Below are 19072 nucleotides of genomic sequence, written 5' to 3'. Positions count from 1 at the left end.
AGACAAAATACAATATAAAATGTTAAATGTAAGTTACATGTGTATTTAAAACATATCAGAATACAAACTATGGTAAAATAGCCTGTTTGATATTAGCCGAACGGTGAGACATCCGAGAACCTTCACAAACATACATCCGAGATATTGTAACCTGTAAATTTAAAGAAATAACGGGTATTGTTGATGGAAAAGTCGTGCTTTCTCTCTGTCTTTTCAATACACAAGTGTAAGCTTATATCCCTACAGGAACTGAACGTACTGCTACTTCTCCACTTCCTCCTGTTGCCAACCTGGGAAGCGCTCTCTTCCCGTAGACTGGCAGTGCAAGCGACACTTAGCCCACCATTGGCTGTCCCGACTGCCGAAGCTGGCAGGCAGTGGCGACAGGGAAGGACCGGACCAACGGACCTTTTTGGTGGAAATACTGACATAACGCCGGGAAATCGGGCGGAAACAAAGGGAATATATGTTTTTATAAATGGTCTGGATTTCCTAAACAGACTGAAACGCTGCTAACGTTGAATGTTAGCTGGAAGTTTCCTAGCTGGTGCCGTGATGTGGTGACGCGACTCCACGGAATCGACGGGAGGCTAACGTTAGCTGATGCTAACGCTACTTGATAAATGAATAATTTTTAACAGAGCTTTTACGACTCATTTCAGGATTTTAGCATTTTAGATAGTGTAAGAAACTTTTATGATAGATTTTATCATGTTGTGTACTTTTATGTTAATGCTTCAATGACTGCCTGACGTATTTAAGCTAAAATAGAGCAGCAAACATTAGCTTCCTAGCTGGCTAGTAGCTAACATTGGCTAGTTGTCGACTTTAAACTGTCTTTAAGCCAAAGAATCCTGTTTCAAATGAGCTAAACCGACTACGGCTGCTTATTATTTTCACGCCACTTAACTGTATCAGTTAATGTTCACTAGTTATATATGAGTCAAACTTTATATCTGAGGATGGTCGTTCGTTTTGAGATGCAAAAATGAACGCTTCGTTCCAGAATCCAGATATGCAATCACCGAATCACCAGCTTACTTAGTGCTTGGTGGCTAGCGCAGAGTTAGCCAGTCAAACTTGGAATACTGCCCCCTGCTCACTTTATGCGAGTGTCGCTTTGAGGCCTTTTCTGAAATGATCTCTTTTTTTTCCACCAAGAGGACCCTTTCACTGCCTTAATGCATCCCTGCCTCTGAATGGAATTTCTGTTTTGAATGACTCTGGATACTTGTAAAGCTTGACAAGGCTCTAATCCACAGTTGGAGTTAGCTGGACTTGTTGACGTTTACTTCGTCATAACATAACCTGGATTTACGAAGGAACTTGGAGTAATAATATTCTTTGAAGGTGAGAAAGAACTTTAACACGAAAATACTTGAGAAAACAATTGTAGGGTTTAACCTAACTCCCAGACGTATCTGATAGCATTACAATGGGCAAGCACTATACTGTCGATGCATTTCGGCTTCCAGCCATCCTCTTGATGGGGACCTAGTTCTTCATTAAAAATAATTTACAAAATGCAAAATACAAAAATACTTTGAATAGATTTGTAATTACTTTGACAATTGGTGGCCCCCTTAATCGTTTGCTATACCTCATTTACTACCCAGCTGGCCCTTATCTTCACCTCTGCAAAAAAGAAAAAGCATCGAGAATCGCTCCTCTGTAAGTCAGCCAAAGTCCTCTACTTCCACTTGTCATCCTGTAGTTTTTGATGCATGGTGCAGTAGGTATCGGTGGTTCTCCCCGCCATCTGTCACTACCTTTACAAAGATCCTCAATGTGACCATCCCCCTCTTAAACATGGTTTATCCAGAGGGGCTTGACCTCAATAAAAAGCCTTAGTTTGGATTTTGCGTTTCGCTTCGCAAGGGTCTAGTAGGTAGATTTGTTCTAAATAATTGGCACGTATCAAGAATGGTTTCCCTCAGTTATAGGAAAGTGCAGTTGACTGTTTTTGAGATTTTGGTGTACCTAGCTGCTACTTGTTCCCTATTGGAAGTTGTTGTTGTTCCTTTTAGGTTGGTTAAATCCAACTCACATGACTCCTGGTTTCCAGGAGCCTGTCTACAGGACTTGAGCCGCTTGATATGGAGAGCAGCCTTATTACCCAGACCTTCTCAGCTTTTTAGTAAATTTAACTAGAATGGGTTAACGTAATTGTTTTTCTATAGACTACTATCAGCACAAACTAGTTAACCATTACAGTAAGTCAACTAGATTCAACTGATTTTGGTCTTTGTTGTCCCTTTTGTTAGTCAAAAAGCTACTGTGAGGGTTAATTTAAACTATGGAGATTAAATTACCCCTCATGAGGACTTTCAGACTTGCCCACTGTCTAATCTTATATCTCAGTTTGTTAATAATTTTGTTAATATAGGATCTGTGTGTGTTTTGTTTGTTTTTTTCTTTGGTGTTCTTCAAAGTGGTTTTGGTATTCTGTTTTAACACAATAAAATGCTTTTTGACTTTTTTGCTTTATTGACGTGACAGTGACGGAGGTCCTTGTTTCTCCTGTTTTCTCCTGTTCTTTATTGTTGCAGATGATGTGCGAGGTGATGCCCACCATCAGTGAGGCCGAAGGCCCTGGTGGTGGAAATGGCGGAGGCCGTCGAGGTTCCGGTTCACCACTTCAATCTGACTCAGAGGGTCACTTTGAGTCGTTGATGGTGTCTATGCTGGAAGAGCGAGATCGTCTTCTTGAGACCCTGAGAGAGACTCAAGAGAATCTGGGCCTGACCCAGAGCAAACTGCATGAAGTTAGCCATGAAAGGGACTCACTACAGAGACAGCTGAACACTGCTTTGCCACAGGTAAGTGAGAGAGACCTTTTTTCTTAAAGGAAAATCCTATTCTTAGTCCAGGTAGATTAATTCTTAAAGAAATTCAGTGTTTGCCATTCTACAGTTTTTTCCTGAGACTAAGCCTTTACTGGAAGAAATAGTACAGAGAGTGGTTTGGTTTGGGGAATTGTATGGCTTCTGGATTGTATGTTACAATGAGATTTGAACTAGCAATGCACCAATATTTGGATTGGCTTTCTGCCAGATGGTAACTCGAAAAGCTGGATTGGATATCAATAACAATGAGCCTATGGCCAGTTAATTCAGCTCAGGTGTATGCCGCTTACTAAACCACTTTGGCAGCAGAAGGCAGGTTGCTAGAGGAGGAACTTACATTGTGTAGAGGAATCGAATAGTTTTTTTTTTTTTTTTCAGTAGTTCATAATGTAACCACAAATAGTCAAGTAAGAAGACACAACTGAAAAGCTGACAAAGTTGCTCTCTTTCTCTCTTGCTCTCACTGTTATGTTCGGTGTATTACTACTTTGGAAGATTTTACTACAGCCTAACATGTTTCAGCATCCACAAGTCTAATAGGGTCCGTGTGGATGTCCATGTGCCTACCTGTATTTTGAGACCAGGTAGTCTTGTGGTAGTCACAGTGAATTTACATTATAATGCACCAACTACACATGCGCTCCAGACAATAGGTGTCAATTGGACTTCAAAGAAGTATAACAGGAATGATGGTTTTGTGGTTTTCAGCTGTCTGTTTGTGACGCCTAGGATTGAGAGGGTAAAAAGGACAAACTAGTGGTCTTACTGCACAGCGTCCTAATAACTCAAACTGAGTGCAAACAAATTGGGCGGACAGCAAGAATATATTTATTTGATTGTAGTTATTATTGTCCTGTTGACCTATACAGCTTTTTTTTTCTCTTCCTTAAAGCGTCACACTGCCTCCAACAGCTTGCCTTCTTTCCTGATGCCAGGTGTATTTTTTTCCACACACGGACAGTAGAGAACAGAGGTCTCAAACTCATTTTACAATTTGGGACACATACAGCCCACTTTGATGTTAAGGGGGCCAGACCAGTGAAACGCCCTTTCTGTCAGTGTAAAGAAGTGACATGTTTAACTGTTCACTACATGATAAAGTAAAAGCTGCTTTGACAAAGAAAGAAATCTGTTAGTATGACTCTTTGGACTGAAATGTGTAAAATTATAGAAAGGTTCTGGAAGCTTATTTTCCACTGTCCAGTTGTGTTTTTTGTTTTGTTTTGTTACTGTAGTTGTAAAAAACAAACAACCCATTGTTATAGTAGAAAGTGAAAAATGGAAACATTTCTATCATTTAATTGTTTATTGCTTAATTACTTTGTAGTATAAATGGTCATAAGGGAGTATTTTAAGCAGTAGGAAAAAACTATAAAACTTATGAAAATACAGTAAAAAGTCCAAGATAAACAAGGTAAGCAAGATAAACAAATGTTAAGAATTATAAATGGGCTCAAGTGCACATTTAGGCCTGTGAGACTCAGACACTGAGCCGTGGCTCTGTGGTGCATGCAGTTCTCATTCCTAACATTCGTTTCGATGTCACTATGGGATACCCCTCCTTGCATGTTCCTCAGAAGCATTTATCTCATTCCGTCAATCCTGATTGAATGATGATCATGACAACCATGTCGTGTAGAGCCGCCCACCCTTGCACTTTTACATAGTCGTTATTCAAAAACCTCTTCTCGCAGCGATATCTCTGCATATCTAAACCTTCGTAGGCTGGCTAGCTTAACTGTCCACAGACAGGAGTGTTAGCTTTTTTCCCCCCAACGGGCGCTAGCTACCTTCGCTCGTCTCTCCTGAACCCAGATCTTCACCGTAGATTGGACGTCATACCACTTACCTCCGGTAAGGCGGTCTTGTCTGCACGATTTAGCACACCAGCTAACACCACTCTCCTTCGGCCGAGACTAGCAAACCAACTAACTTGTATCCCTCTCCGTTAGCATCCCAGCTAGCAAAAAATCGTTTTGGTTTTTGGACAAAGTTTGTGTTTTCCATTGTTTAAGCACCGGTTCCAACCAAAGGAGGTATGTTGTATTAACAGAAAAGGCTAACTTGGTTATTATTTTGCAGAAAAAAAGAGTGCTAAAAATAAAAACATAAGAGGTTTTTTGGACAAAGTTTGTGTTCTCCATTCTTTAAGCACTGGTTCGAGCACCGTTTAAGCACTGGCACCGTTTCAAAAGTACCGGTTTGGCACCGGTATCGGATAAAACCTAAACGATACCCATTCTTATTCAGGTCATCAAACAAATTTTAATATCAGTCAACGATGATCCTTTTATATAAAAAATTGAGTCTTTGCCCCTCAGGCAGAAAAGGTTGATGTGGTAGTGTCGTCAATCCGCGGGGCGGAAATTAAGGTTGGGCGACTGGACGAATATATTGACTATCGACGATAGGCTGAGCCTCTCACCGATTGTTTTTACTGAGCGATTTATCTGTTTATTTGCCCATCAGTAAGTTTTGTAATAATGTTGGTTAAAGCTTAAAAAAAAGCAGTCGGCGGGAAAAAACATAATAGCGCTGTTTTATTGCCTATGTTCAGAAAAAAACAAAAACATTTTATTTTAATTAAAAAACCCGCAATGGTAGGGAGGGAAACAAAGAGAAACTGGCTTCTTTTTTCCACTATAACCGTGTTTATAGGCTGTTCCAAACAACAAATGCAAAATTAAACAAGAAGTAAGTTAAACATCAAAATGTTTCTTCCTCTGAACATTAAAAAAAATCTCAGACGTAATGTTAAGTCTTTGGTGTGATTTGGCGCATCTCAAATAAATGAATGAGTAATTCAAAAAGTAGCTATATTAATACTGAAACAAACAAGAAAGAGAAGGTAAAATATTCCCTCCAAACAAAACTTATAAAATCAAAATGTGCAAATCAGTCCTTGCATGATTACATTGCTCCACCCTTCAAAAAGTCACCTGCGCAAATATATCGCCTATTGTCGTTTGTTGGACTGACGAATGTCGGTTGAATGTCGGGCAGTGTGGACGTCCAAATTTGTGAACATGAGAACGAGGCGACGTAGGATTGTGATACCACAGGTGCATCTACTAAAAGTCTCAAACAAGTTTGAATCTCAGTGACCTTGACCTCAAGGTCAGAGGTAAAGTTTTCTGAAAATCTTGTGAACACAATTTCAAATGTATACCATAGGTGTGTTTGCTAGGAGGCTGAGGGGTAGCACTGGCATCCACCAGTATTTTGAAATGATGATTTTGTCTATTAAGGGGGAAGAAACCTAGCCAAACGTTTCCAAAAAGATGACCTTAATTTCCCTAACCACACTCGGGCCTGATTACACCCAGACTACAAGCTACTGTTAGTAACAGACTGATGAACCTGCCCAGGGTGTAGCCCAACTCTCGCCCTATGGTAGCTGGAATAAGCTCCAGCCCCAGGCTACTCTGATAAGGATAAGCGGGAGAAAATGGATGGATGGTTAAAAAAATAAATAATATTTTCACTTAGCACATGTCAAATTTTGTCCTTATTGTTAGGCTTCATCCATCTCTTTGAAATCATAACACCCATGGTGATATTGTGCTTCCTGTTTTTAAAAGACCAGTGACCAAATTTTCTGTTCTGGTCAGTGCTACAAAGGCATGAATTGAGAGTGCTCAGTAGTAAGACACAGAGACAAAGGCTGGCTTGTTACACATAGTGACAAGAAAGTGACAGAGTGCAAGTGTTGCTTTTGGCCAAATGTGAGCTGAATTAATAGATTAAAAGGAAACGGACACAAATGGAGAAGAGTGCTTTTTTTTTTTTTTATGTAGTTTAGTTTTAAAGGCCAGTTGCTTTATTCTTAAAGCTTTACCAGCCTATTTATATTAATTATCTAGAATGGTTTTTTGTTGTTGTTGTTTTAAATGGATATTGCTTTACATACATGCATACATTTGGTATGTTTTGTAGGTTTTTGTAGGCAATACTGGTTTCAAATTCCTCTACATTTAAATGGATTCAAATATTTCATTCCATTTTTTCTTTTTCAGCCATTTCTCAGTGTGCTTAAGATCATTTTCCTGTTGAAAGGTCCAACTCTGGTTAATATTCAACTGTTGAATAGATGGCTTCTTTTTTGCTTCACATTCTTAAACTCTCTTGAAACTCTTTCATGCGATTCTTCTGTAGGTTGCAGAGGTGGTTTGTTGTGGTGGTGCCCAGTTTGCAGGATCATTTGGACAGTAGTTTTCTGGTCCATATCAGACTTTGGAGCAAATGCCTCAAGTTGTTTTAGCTGGTCCTTCTGGGTTGCCATGGTGACTACTGCAAATAGCAATGAAAGAGTATTTCAATAAGAAGTGTATTTTGCGCACCACGAAATAAGCAATAGACTACAATATAATTTGATAGACATTTTAATATTGTCATTCCTTATGTTTTGTGATATTGGACAACCCTAAAGGAATTTATTATAAACATTTGGTTTATGCTCCATTTTTAGTGTTTGTTTTTTTTTAAATGTGTTAAGAAGATTTTAAATGAGATGCACTTCTCTACAGCGTCATGTGAGTAAACCTGTTCTTTAGCTCATCTTTTTGTTTAAATCTATTTGCAAACACATGGAATGTGTAAATTTAATAAAATGACTTTTCACCCATGGTGTTCACTAGGGCTGAACTGATTCCTTGAGGAATTCAATTGTAGAAAATTGTTGACACAAATTTTTTTGCTTCGTTTTAAACAAGTCTCTGCAATGCGCCACTGTTACCATGGACACTCAAGAGTTTCACCCTCGTTTACGACACAGAACTGTAATAGAAAGGTACTTTGGTGCGGTGTGTGAATAAAAAATTTTGGGAGCATTAACTGACGCAGCCCCAGTTTTTCAACAAAAAGATTGATAATACATCAGCATCAGTGAAGATAAACGCTGGCTTGGAAACCCTCCAATGTGGCTGAATTACAACAGTTCTGCAAAGATGAGTGGGCCAAAATTCCTCCACAGCACTATAAAAGACCCATTGCCAGTTATCGCAAATGCTTGATTGCTGTTGTTGCTACCAAGGCTTGTTGTTGCTTTTTATTTCAAGGCTTACCTAACATTTTTCAGATTGAAAGTAAAATACAAGCAATCATGGTACACTTAAACTCGCAGAAACAAACACATACAAACGAAAACACATACAAACGAAAACACACCAAACCTTCATCATCCAGGAGATAAAATACTGTCCCAAAGTATTGAGTGTTTGTATATATTTGCATTTAATATGGCACATAAATACATTCAAATGGTTTGGTTTTTTTTCTGTTTTGTTTTTTTGTTAAAATGATGAGAAAAAACAGACGTTGTCTGCAGTTAAACTTTAAAGCATTGCAGTTTTGAAAAAGGAAACCAATGAGCAGTTCATTTAGAAAAACCTGGGTGTTTTTCCCTTCTTTTGAATATTTTATTACGGTTTATTAATAAATCACACAAAAAAGAAAGAAATGGATGGTACCTTTATAACTGAGCAGACAGCACTTTATTTTGTTATTAATCATTCCAGCCCCTGTATTTCAAAAAGCCAGAACAACTGCAGTATCTACACCTATTGCACACAAGTATTGTTTAAGTGCTTTTCCAAACTGCTGCTAGCACTTCTATTCTATAGATCTAGTTCATTTTGTAGTTCTCCTGTGAAGAATGTATAGCTGAGTCTTTTCCTATAGACCTGTTGAAGCAACAACTGAGCAATGGCTGACATCAATAATAGGTGCCATAGCAATTTTTAGGAAAAAGCCATAAAATGGTGCAGTGCAGCACCAGTACATGTAATTTTGGCAGTTGGGTGGGCAGTGGAAGCATTTAAAAAAACAGACAAACAAAAAAAATGTTTTCACTTAAAATGCATTAGAAGGAAGCAGGAAAAATATAGCACATTTAAATAATGCATTCACAATTTTATTAATATACCCTTATTAAATAAATCTATAATTGTTCAAGAATCTTTGCATGCACTTGTATCACAAATGTAACATAAAAGAAGAGTAAAAATGAAAAATTTCTCCTCCTTTTAATCAATTGAGTTCTTCTCTATTGATGTGGGGTTTTTTTGTCTGTTTGTTTTGTTTTTTGGTAGCAGGCTTAGCAACTCTGTACAGAGCTATTGTGGTGTCTAATTAGGTTTGATGGTGGGTCCCCGTTTAGGAGAACAGATGCCCGGTGCACAGTGTCACATTTCAGCACCTATAAGCTTTTAAGAGCAGCTAAAGTCATTATGTAGAAGGCAGGCTTGTTCTGATCAGTCTCAAGAGCATCAGTCTGCTGACTGTACAGAAAAAAAATGTAGCAATTATTGTCATGCACTGTGGGCGGTTCCTGTCATAGTCTAGGGCTGCAAAGTTTTCACACTGTGTCTACTTGATCCACGTCTGACTGAACCCATAATGTTTCCACACCACTGAAGTTTTTTTTACCTCTCTTTTCAACCAACGGCAGTCACTCTCCTCTCCAAATAACTTCTTAGCTTTCCGAGCTTCCCTCGGGTCCTCTTAATCAGCGGTCCCCAACCCCCGGGCCTCGTACCGGTCCGTGAGTCGTTTGGTACCGGGCCGCGAGAGTTGAGGCTCAGGTGTGAAATGTATGGTTTTCAGGGTTTATCGGTTTTCAGCGTTATTTTGTTATCGTTTTTATCGTTTACTCTGTTTTCCTGGGTCTGTTCACGTGTGTTATGAATAAATTTTCTTTTTTTCGGTACCAGTACTAGTTTTATTTTGTTGTATTTATCTGCGACACCTTAAAGGCCGGTCCGTGAAAATATTGTCGGGCATAAACCGGTCCGTGGCGCAAAAAAGGTTGGGGACCGCTGCTCTTAATTGTTGTGACACGAAATGCAGAGAGGTGCGCTCGATTTGCCACACGGAGCAGCGCGAGAGTAAAGCACGAGGGAGGGGCTAATAATCGGCTCAAGTCATTTTTAATGATCATTGAAAGCCCAGATCGTAATCGTGATTAAAATTCGATTTATTGAGCAGCGCTATCTCTGTGTCTGAATCAACCAAATCTTTAATTGTATTATAATCCAAACATGACTCTTTCTCACAATGGCGTTTAAGTGGAGAGTGTGGTGCAGAGCAATGTTTCCTCTAAGCTGAGCGCGTGAGCAATCGCGCACTGCTCACATGGTCTCCCCACACAGAAATTCTGCGCTGCGCACAAAAAAAAAATCCAGTCTGAATTGGAATTAAAGTAAATACATGTATTTATTTTATTTTGCTGATTTTCTGTGCGCGGAGACTGTTAGCAGTGCGCGATTGCTCACGTGCTCAGCTTAGAGGGAACAGTGGTGCAGTGTATGGTTTTCCCTGAAAAGCTTGTTAGGTACACTATTTCTAAATTGAAGAAAATGCACCATGCTTAAACCTGAGTATATTTATATTTATTGTCAAGCCTGTTTGGGGACATCCCTGCCCCTTCAAGCGCATGCATGGAAAGCCTAACACAGCAAGAGCATCAGAGTCAAAGCTGATCTAGGGTGGTGTTGAAATCAACTGATATGCTCAGATTGATGTGCTTGTTGAGAAGCAACATAAAACTTACCCATATACTATTTGTTTTGTTTATTTATTTATTTGTGTGTGTTTTTAAAGGTTCCAGCCTAGGTCAGATTTCAGGGTGTTTGGATATGTTTTGTTTTTCTTTTTTGTTTTGTTACATGATAGGTTCAGGCTCCCTGTACCTTAGTGAGTTACACTGTGACTCTGTCAGTCTGTCATGTATCAGAGTCAATATGTTGTTTATTTATTTATGTTGTGTATAAATGAGTTAAAGAATGTTATGGGTAAGGGGTAATGCATGATAAATTAAGACATAGGTTATACGCAACCTTGATATTTCTCTAACTTCAGCCTCTGCTGTGGAATGTAGGAAATAAGCAACTCTGTAATTACCCCTGAGCCTGCCTTTCAGTCTCTTATTGGCCAGCAGAAAGTGAAGACCCTGGTTCTAGCCAATAGGAAACTAACCCTTTGAGCAAAATCTGTGCCAAGTGCTGGAAAAGCTCAGAGGCTGGAATGAAGGGAAGGGAGAATAGTTGTGGTAGTGACTGAAAAGAACCATCAGTTCCAGCAGCCCTCCTACCCCCCACCCCCCACCTTCCTACCCTCAGAAGCATTGCAAGAAGGTCTTACTACTCAGGGTGCTTGTGCTACAGGGCAAAAAATCAGGATGGCAAATTCTTTAGCGGTCCAACCATGCATGTAATCCTTACAAGCTCTGTGTGTTTGTGTGTATCTGTGGCTGTGTCTGTGTGAGTGGATATTTGTTGGAAGAGAACCACAGAAAGATGGAAGATTAAAAAAAGCTCCATTCTGCATTCTGCAATTACATATACTGAGGCGTTTGACTGTCCATTCATTTTCTTCTCATACCAGAAAGATCTATAAAGGATAGATACTCTTGTCAGCAGGCAGAGTTTTCTAATAAAACTTTGCCGCAGATTTAAAAAATAAGTGTGAAGCCGTTAAGATAACTTGTGGAAACTAGGGGGTTGCCAACTGTGGCTCTTTTTAAAGCCGTAAACATGGCTGTCTGCTTGTCGGCACCGGCAAGGAAAGAAAGGAATGCGCTTGGTATGCAGTCATGGCGCTGGCTTCAAAACAAACCGTCATCGCAGAAGACAGTGTGTTAAACTGACATCTTAACACTAGCAATGAACAAATACACCAGAGAGGAGCAGTATTAGTTTTAGAGTCTGATAATCTGTTGTGGAACATATACAATGACATATTAATTTGCTGTAAATGGACAGGATTTGATTAGGTATATAGCATAAATAGATATCTATTACTTACATAGGAATAGTAGTGGTAGAATAGCTAAATTTATGTCTTGCATATTTCCACAACCATATCCATAATCACATACTGTGTATGCAACCGTTGTATATAGTGTATTATCTTACTTATTTTCTATGTGTTTATTTGTATTTTTTGTATTTTCCTTCTATCTGTACCTGAGCTGAGGTAATGCAAGAATTTCCCTGCTGTGGGATCATTAAAGTCTTATCTCATCTTATATGTGTGATGTATGGTCCAGGTTGTTACTGGGTCAAATGAACGTGTGTCTGAAATACCGAGGTGATGTCAGTGTTGAAACTAAAAAAAGCTAAGAGATGTTCCGTGCATCTCTTAGAAACTAGCTGCCATTATAAGATGTTGACTATTCTAAACATATGAATGTGTTTGTGTTTATACGTGTGTTTGTATATGTGAAGTACAAACACATACATGGTAATAATTTACCTATATCAACTGCGTTGTACTTTTTGATAATGAAGGTGTTTTTAGTTTGTTTATTTTTAATTATAATATTATTAATCATGCTACTGTGTGTGAACACTTTGATCCAAGTGATGGGGAGAGTGAGAGACAGCAGGTCATGACAGACTGTGTATTATCAGATTATGATGTGTAGCATAAAAACATGAATAAAAAAGTTGATCTAAAAACCTCCACCTACTTTTAGAAAATGATATGAAATTGCTGCAGCGACACTTTATTTTACCCATGATCAAAGTTTTAACTTTGAATGTGCAATTTCCCTCCTTCCCTGCCACCAATGTTTTTTCCCAAGCCCCCCCCCCCCCCCCCCCCCAAAAAAAAAGGCCTCGTAAGTAGTTGTTACATGTTACTGAATTTATCCATTCCTATTTTAGGAATTTGCTGCACTAACAAAGGAGCTGAACGTGTGCCGAGAGCAGCTTCTGGAAAAGGAGGAGGAGATTGCAGAACTAAAGGCCGAGAGAAACAACACACGGGTTAGTAGATCGTCCTGCACACACATTCACAGAGGATCAGCTGTCAATAAGAAGCATTTAGTTGGGCCTGCACACACTACCTGGAAATACTTGTCAGATTTCCGTCTTTTTCTATTATGAGAAAAGATGGTTGTCATAGCACCGACAGAACAGACAGTGTCTGTTGTCACAGCTTAGGGCATTGCAAATTGCTTAGTCATCACAATATTTCAGCTACAAATGATAAAGCACTTTGCAGCAGCAGTTAGTGCTGACTTTTATCTTTCTTATTTTGACTGGTTTTGCATTTGTTTACTTAAAAAGTTTTTCAGATGCGAGTCGATGATGAGAAATGATTTGGACTTTTTTTTTTGTAATTCTCTGTGTATCCAGCTCCTGCTAGAACACTTGGAGTGCCTGGTGTCTCGCCATGAGCGCAGTCTGAGGATGACTGTGGTGAAGCGGCAGGCTCAATCTCCAGCAGGCGTCTCAAGTGAAGTGGAGGTCCTCAAAGCCCTGAAGTCACTTTTTGAACACCATAAAGCCCTCGACGAAAAGGTACAATTCTGTTAAACCGTTTTTCTTGCAGTATTGGTGCATGTCGACATGTGAACCATTGTTCATCATTTTTGGAGTTACAGTGGGGCAAAAAAGTATTTAGTCAGCCACCGATTGTGCAAGTTCCCCCACTTAAAATGATGACAGAGGTCAGTAATTTGCACCAGAGGTACACTTCAACTGTGAGAGACAGAATGTGAAAGAAAAATCCATGAATCCACATGGTAGGATTTGTAAAGAATTTATTCGTAAATCAGGGTGGAAAATAAGTATTTGGTCAATAACAAAAATACAACTCAATACTTTGTAACATAACCTTTGTTGGCAATAACAGAGGTCAAACGTTTACTATAGGTCTTTACCAGGTTTGCACACACAGTAGCTGGTATTTTGGCCCATTCCTCCATGCAGATCTTCTCGAGAGCAGTGATGTTTTGGGGCTGTCGCCGAGCAACACGGACTTTCAACTCCCGCCACAGATTTTCTATGGGGTTGAGGTCTGGAGACTGGCTAGGCCACTCCAGGACTTTCAAATGCTTCTTACGGAGCCACTCCTTTGTTGCCCGGGCGGTGTGTTTTGGATCATTGTCATGTTGGAAGACCCAGCCTCGTTTCATCTTCAAAGTTCTCACTGATGGAAGGAGGTTTTGGCTCAAAATCTCACGATACATGGCCCCATTCATTCTGTCCTTAACACGGATCAGTCGTCCTGTCCCCTTGGCAGAAAAACAGCCCCATAGCATGATGTTTCCACCCCCATGCTTCACAGTAGGTATGGTGTTCTTGGGATGCAACTCAGTATTCTTCTTCCTCCAAACACGACGAGTTGAGTTTATACCAAAAAGTTCTACTTTGGTTTCATCTGACCACATGACATTCTCCCAATCCTCTGCTGTATCATCCATGTGCTCTCTGGCAAACTTCAGACGGGCCTGGACATGCACTGGCTTCAGCAGCGGAACACGTCTGGCACTGCGGGATTTGATTCCCTGCCGTTGTAGTGTGTTACTGATGGTGACCTTTGTTACTTTGGTTCCAGCTCTCTGCAGGTCATTCACCAGGTCCCCCCGTGTGGTTCTGGGATCTTTGCTCACCGTTCTCATGATCATTTTGACCCCACGGGATGAGATCTTGCGTGGAGCCCCAGATCGAGGGAGATTATCAGTGGTCTTGTATGTCTTCCATTTTCTGATGATTGCTCCCACAGTTGATTTTTTCACACCAAGCTGCTTGCCTATTGTAGATTCACTCTTCCCAGTCTGGTGCAGGTCTACAATACTTTTCCTGGTGTCCTTCCAAAGCTCTTTGGTCTTGGCCATGGCGGAGTTTGGAGTCTGACTGTTTGAGGCTGTGGACAGGTGTCTTTTATACAGATGATGAGTTCAAACAGGTGCCATTCATACAGGTAACGAGTGGGGGACAGAAAAGCTTCTTACAGAGGACATTACAGGTCTGTGAGAGCCAGAGATTTTCCTTGTTTGAGGTGACCAAATACTTATTTTCCACCCTGATTTACGAATAAATTCTTTACAAATCCTACCATGTGAATTCATGGATTTTTTTTTTCACATTCTGTCTCTCACAGTTGAAGTGTACCTCTGGTGCAAATTACTGACCTCTGTCATCATTTTAAGTGGGGGAACTTGCACAATCGGTGGCTGACTAAATACTTTTTTGCCCCACTGTACATGTTGCTTTATGTCCATTTCATATTTTCAAGGTTAGGGAGCGACTTCGTGTTGCTTTGGAACGATGCAGCGCATTGGAGGAACAGCTCACCTTTTCACACAAAGAAGTAAGAAAACACAATATATTAAGAATTACTACAGAGAAGTTTACTTAGGTTTGTTTTGTGTGTGCAGTTTGCATGTTCTCCTCCATGGGTTCTCTCCAGATGCTCTGACTTCCTCCCACAGTCCAAAGACATGCAGTTCCTGGGGTTAGGTTAACTGATAATTCTAAATTGCCCATAGGTGTGAATGGTAGTGGTGAGTTAGAAGGTAAAGTTATGTGTGTTGTATTTAAAATGGAAGTGTTAACTACCCATCTAGTCTACTTTTATCTTTATATTTGGTTTATGCTCTCACTAAACTTGTATTGGGATTCTGCTGCTGCTGCCACCTTAATAGTTTAATAGTTTAATTATTTATATAGCAACGCTCCTGTTGTAGCAATTACAACAGGGGCGTTGACCAAAGTGCTGTACAAGAATACAACATACCTAATAAAATAACTTAGAGTATTGATAGCAAACACCAAATATGAATTAACAAATAACTCTCATGCTGTATTGAAAGCCAGTAAATAAAAATGCGTTTTAAGATAAGATTTAAAAAGATTGACAGTGGGAGCCTGTCTGATGTATAGGGGTAAATTACTCCACAGCTTAGGTGCTACGACTGCAAATGCTCGATCGCCTCTATGAACCAGCCTCGACCTTGGTACAGCTAAAAGCAAAAGATCACTTGATCTAAGAGATCTAAAGGGGGGGGGGGGTATAAGTCTGCAAGAGGTCAGACAAATACCCGGGAGCCTGTCCATTCAGGGCTTTGTAAGTCAACAATAAAATTTTAAAATTAATTCTGAAGCGGACAGGGAGCCAATGAAGAGAGGCGAGCACCGGGGAAATGTGTTCACATCCTTTAGTACGTGTCAGAAGACGAGCTGCAGCATTCTAGACTAACTGCAGCCTTGCCAGGCTGGTCTGGCTAGGTGCTGGGATAGCCGCTTGGTCCAAAAATGATCACTTCGGTTTTGTTCTCATTGAAGTTAAGGAAGTTAGAGGCCATCCAAGATTTAACTTCACCGAGACACTGAAGTAAGGGTTCTAGTGAGGCAGGACTGTTTCCCTTCAGTTGAAGATAGATCTGAGTGTCATCGGCATATGAATGAAAACAAATGTTATATTTTCTAAAAATTAGACCTAGAGGCAGCATACAAATGGAGAACAATATTGGTCCCAGTATAGATCCCTGGGGAACACCACAAGTAAGGGGAGCTGAGGAAGAAATAAAATCGCCAAAGCTCACAGAGAAGGTCCTGTCAGACAGGTATGACCTGAACCACTCTAATGGGGTGCCCTTTACGCCACAATGCTTCAACCGTGAGATTAAGATGCTGTGGTCAACAGTATCGAAGGCAGCGGTCAGATCTAAAAGCACAGCTGAGTCACCTGAGTCAGTGGCTAATAAAAGATCATTAAGAACCTTTAAAAGTGCAGTTTCTGTGCTATGAAGAGTTTTAAAACCAGACTGAAACCTCTCAAGGACATTGTGTCCATTTACAAAAGATTGCAGCTGAACAAACACAATATTTCTCAAAATTTTTGACAGGAAGGGGAGCTTTGAAATAGGCCTGAAGTTAGTGAGGACGGAGGAGTCAAGATTAAGTACAGGCTGTACAACAGCATGTTTAAAACATGCTGGCAAAACACCCGAGCTAAGGCTGCTATTAAAAATTGCTAAAATGTCAGAACTGACAACCTTAAAAATCTTTTTTAGAAGATGTGTTGGAATAATGTCATTTGGACACGATGATGTCTTTGTGCCACTACGTACTTCCTCCACCTGATCAAGACACACAGGCTCAAACTGATCAAAAACAGCAGAGCAGGTGGATATTTTAGAAACGTCATGTGAAGGCAGGGCGATCATAGATCGAAGCTGTTTTATCTTAATGATAAAAAACTGTAAGAACCTTTCACAGGTGTCTGAGGAACTATTAATACAAGAAGCTGGGGAAATATTCAGGGCAGAGTCAATAATTGAAAAAAGAACCCGAGAATTATTGGAGCTATTCTCAATAACATTAGAAAAAAACCTAGACTTTTCTAGGTACCTGTACAGACTGTCTCAACTTGAGAAAGGACACCTGCAGCCCATCTTTTTTTAACTTACTGGCTGAACGAGTGGCCTTATTTATCCATGGGTCTGGTCGTTGTTTCGAACTTATAGTTTTAAAAGGAGCGACCTCATCAAGGACAGTTTTGCATTTATCATAGAAATTAACTGTCATTTCCTCGGTACCAAAGCCAAGGGGAGATCTTAAAACTTTTTTAAAAGCAATAGAAAATTGTTCTGTTGCAGATTGGTATAAAAACACGACAACGACGTGTTGAAATAAGAGGTGTAAAATGGCAGAGAGATAAAAGTATATCAAACACAACAGGACAGTGATCAGAAAAAACAGCATCACATATTTCCATGTTTAGGACCGGTAACCCTAAAGACAGCACACGATCCAATGTATGACCCTGTTTCTGGGTTGGCCCAGACACAAGTTGAGCAAGACTAAAGGAGTCTATCAAACTTAAAAAGTCTCTGGTCAGTGAATTGGAGGGACAACACACATGAATATTAAAATCTCCAACGATTAAGATTCGATCGTAGTTTGACACAGTTCCAGCTAAGAAGTTTGAAAAGTCTTGGGTAAAATCCTTGTGGTATTTTGGAGGTCTGTATGCAACGGGTGTCGGGCGGGGATGCCCCAATTCAAACGTCACAAGTTCAAAACTAAAAAAAAAAAAAAAAAAAAGTTCAAAACTATAATACGAGTGAGTTAAGAGTTGTTTGCAAGAGAGCTTCTTCCTGAAAACAGCCGCCACTCTACCACCACGCCCAGTCATCCTCGGCACATTAAGATATTCACAGTCAGGCGGTAAAAGTTCAGTAAAACAGCTGGACTCACCGACTCTGCCAAGTTTCCGTTAAAAGCATTAAATTCAGATCCCGATCAGTAAAGAAGTCCTTAAGAATAAAAGTTTTGTTTGCTAGCGATCGAGCATTAACAAGACTTAATCTTAGTGGTATCGGTGGCTCAGCGGCCGATGTGGGTGCCCGACCTATCGGCCGTAGGTTCTGAGGGTTTACTCCACCTGAGCGAAGACGGGGGAGACGCTGGCGCGGGGTTATTGTCGTAAGCCCGACAACAGGTGTCAGGCAAGTGTAAGCCATGTCCAGAGAGTGCCAGTAGTTGACGCGATCAAATCCAGTCGGGATAGGGTGAGGTATTTTCCGAAATCGTGTGCAGGTAGCCTTCATTCTCACCAATAAGCCACTGCGTTTCCCACGGCGTCTGCGGTGCCCTCTCAGTTGAGGTAGCGCCGGAACACAACGGAGACAAGCTGGAACTCCTGACAGGAGCGGTGGGGAGAAGGTTCCCTGATATCCACGATTGCAATAAAGAGTTTTTAACTGAGAGGATCTTAAAGCCAGCAGCATTTGTGATCATATACAAGCAGAGAGTTAGCATGTTTTAAAACAAAGTAAAAATAAAACACTAGTACAAACAGAGTCAGACGGCAAGATGGTGTCAGACACTGGCGCCATCTTGACACGAGAAGACCACATTTCAATAGGTTCACACTTCAAATGACAAAGTGTCCTCGGTGACAGCTGATGAAAAGACTCGTTGATTTAGACTTATAAATGCTGCTGCCTGTAAGCTACAAGCATCAGTAAAACATTGCTTAATATTTTTTTTTATCAGAATAATAATGTTAATAATTATAGCATCCTGTCTATCTGTGCTGCTGAGTCTGAAAAAGAAATTTATATTCAAAGCTCATGTGTATGAGGTACGAAGAATCCGGAGTCTTCTGTGTACTGAATGGGATTAAAATTGACTAAAGGCCCAGAGGATCTCAGGGAGGTGTCCTAGATTTCCTCTCTGCTTCACGCTACAGTGCTGCAGTCATCTTTTGTTCCTGGAAGTCAAACTGGGACCACACACATGCCTGCATGCCATTGCACATAAAATCAAACACCTGCCTCATTTGATAAGAAACGTAACTTCCTAAAACAAGACCTGTGAGGCGTTTGTGTGAACATTTAAATATGCACTTGCTTAAAATATGTTACAGGATGAAAGGAAATCTTAAAGAATTGTGCACTTTGTTTATTGGTTAACGTTATAGTTGTTTAG

The 19072-nt window shown here is 40.2% G+C and overlaps 1 protein-coding gene across 8 annotated transcripts in view; it reads left to right on the top strand.

The window, feature by feature from the left end:
• Positions 1-284: 284 nt before the first annotated feature.
• ppfia1 (PTPRF interacting protein alpha 1) overlaps positions 285-19072 on the top strand; it is a 40786-nt gene continuing 21998 nt past the window's right edge. For 4 of the 8 annotated variants that reach the window (XM_085277979.1, XM_085277961.1, XM_085277933.1 and 1 more), the window contains exons 1-5: positions 285-1350; positions 2550-2819; positions 12512-12613; positions 12986-13150; positions 14871-14945. In XM_085277979.1, the coding sequence (XP_085134105.1) occupies positions 2550-2819; positions 12512-12613; positions 12986-13150; positions 14871-14945 (612 nt within the window). In that variant the 5' untranslated portion in view covers positions 285-1350. The remainder of the gene's footprint in view (positions 1351-2549; positions 2820-12511; positions 12614-12985; positions 13151-14870; positions 14946-19072) is intronic. The other 4 variants (XM_085277970.1, XM_085277989.1, XM_085277998.1 and 1 more) reach the window with 1 other exon arrangement.

This window comes from Mchenga conophoros, linkage group LG1 (genome assembly GCF_057382185.1).
Source record: "Mchenga conophoros isolate Kocher_MC1m ecotype Shallow Benthic linkage group LG1, M_conophoros_male_GT1.1, whole genome shotgun sequence".
Lineage (NCBI taxonomy): Eukaryota > Metazoa > Chordata > Actinopteri > Cichliformes > Cichlidae > Mchenga > Mchenga conophoros.
The sequence above is the reverse complement of the archived record's forward strand: the minus strand, read 5'-3'. Positions and strand labels throughout refer to the sequence as shown.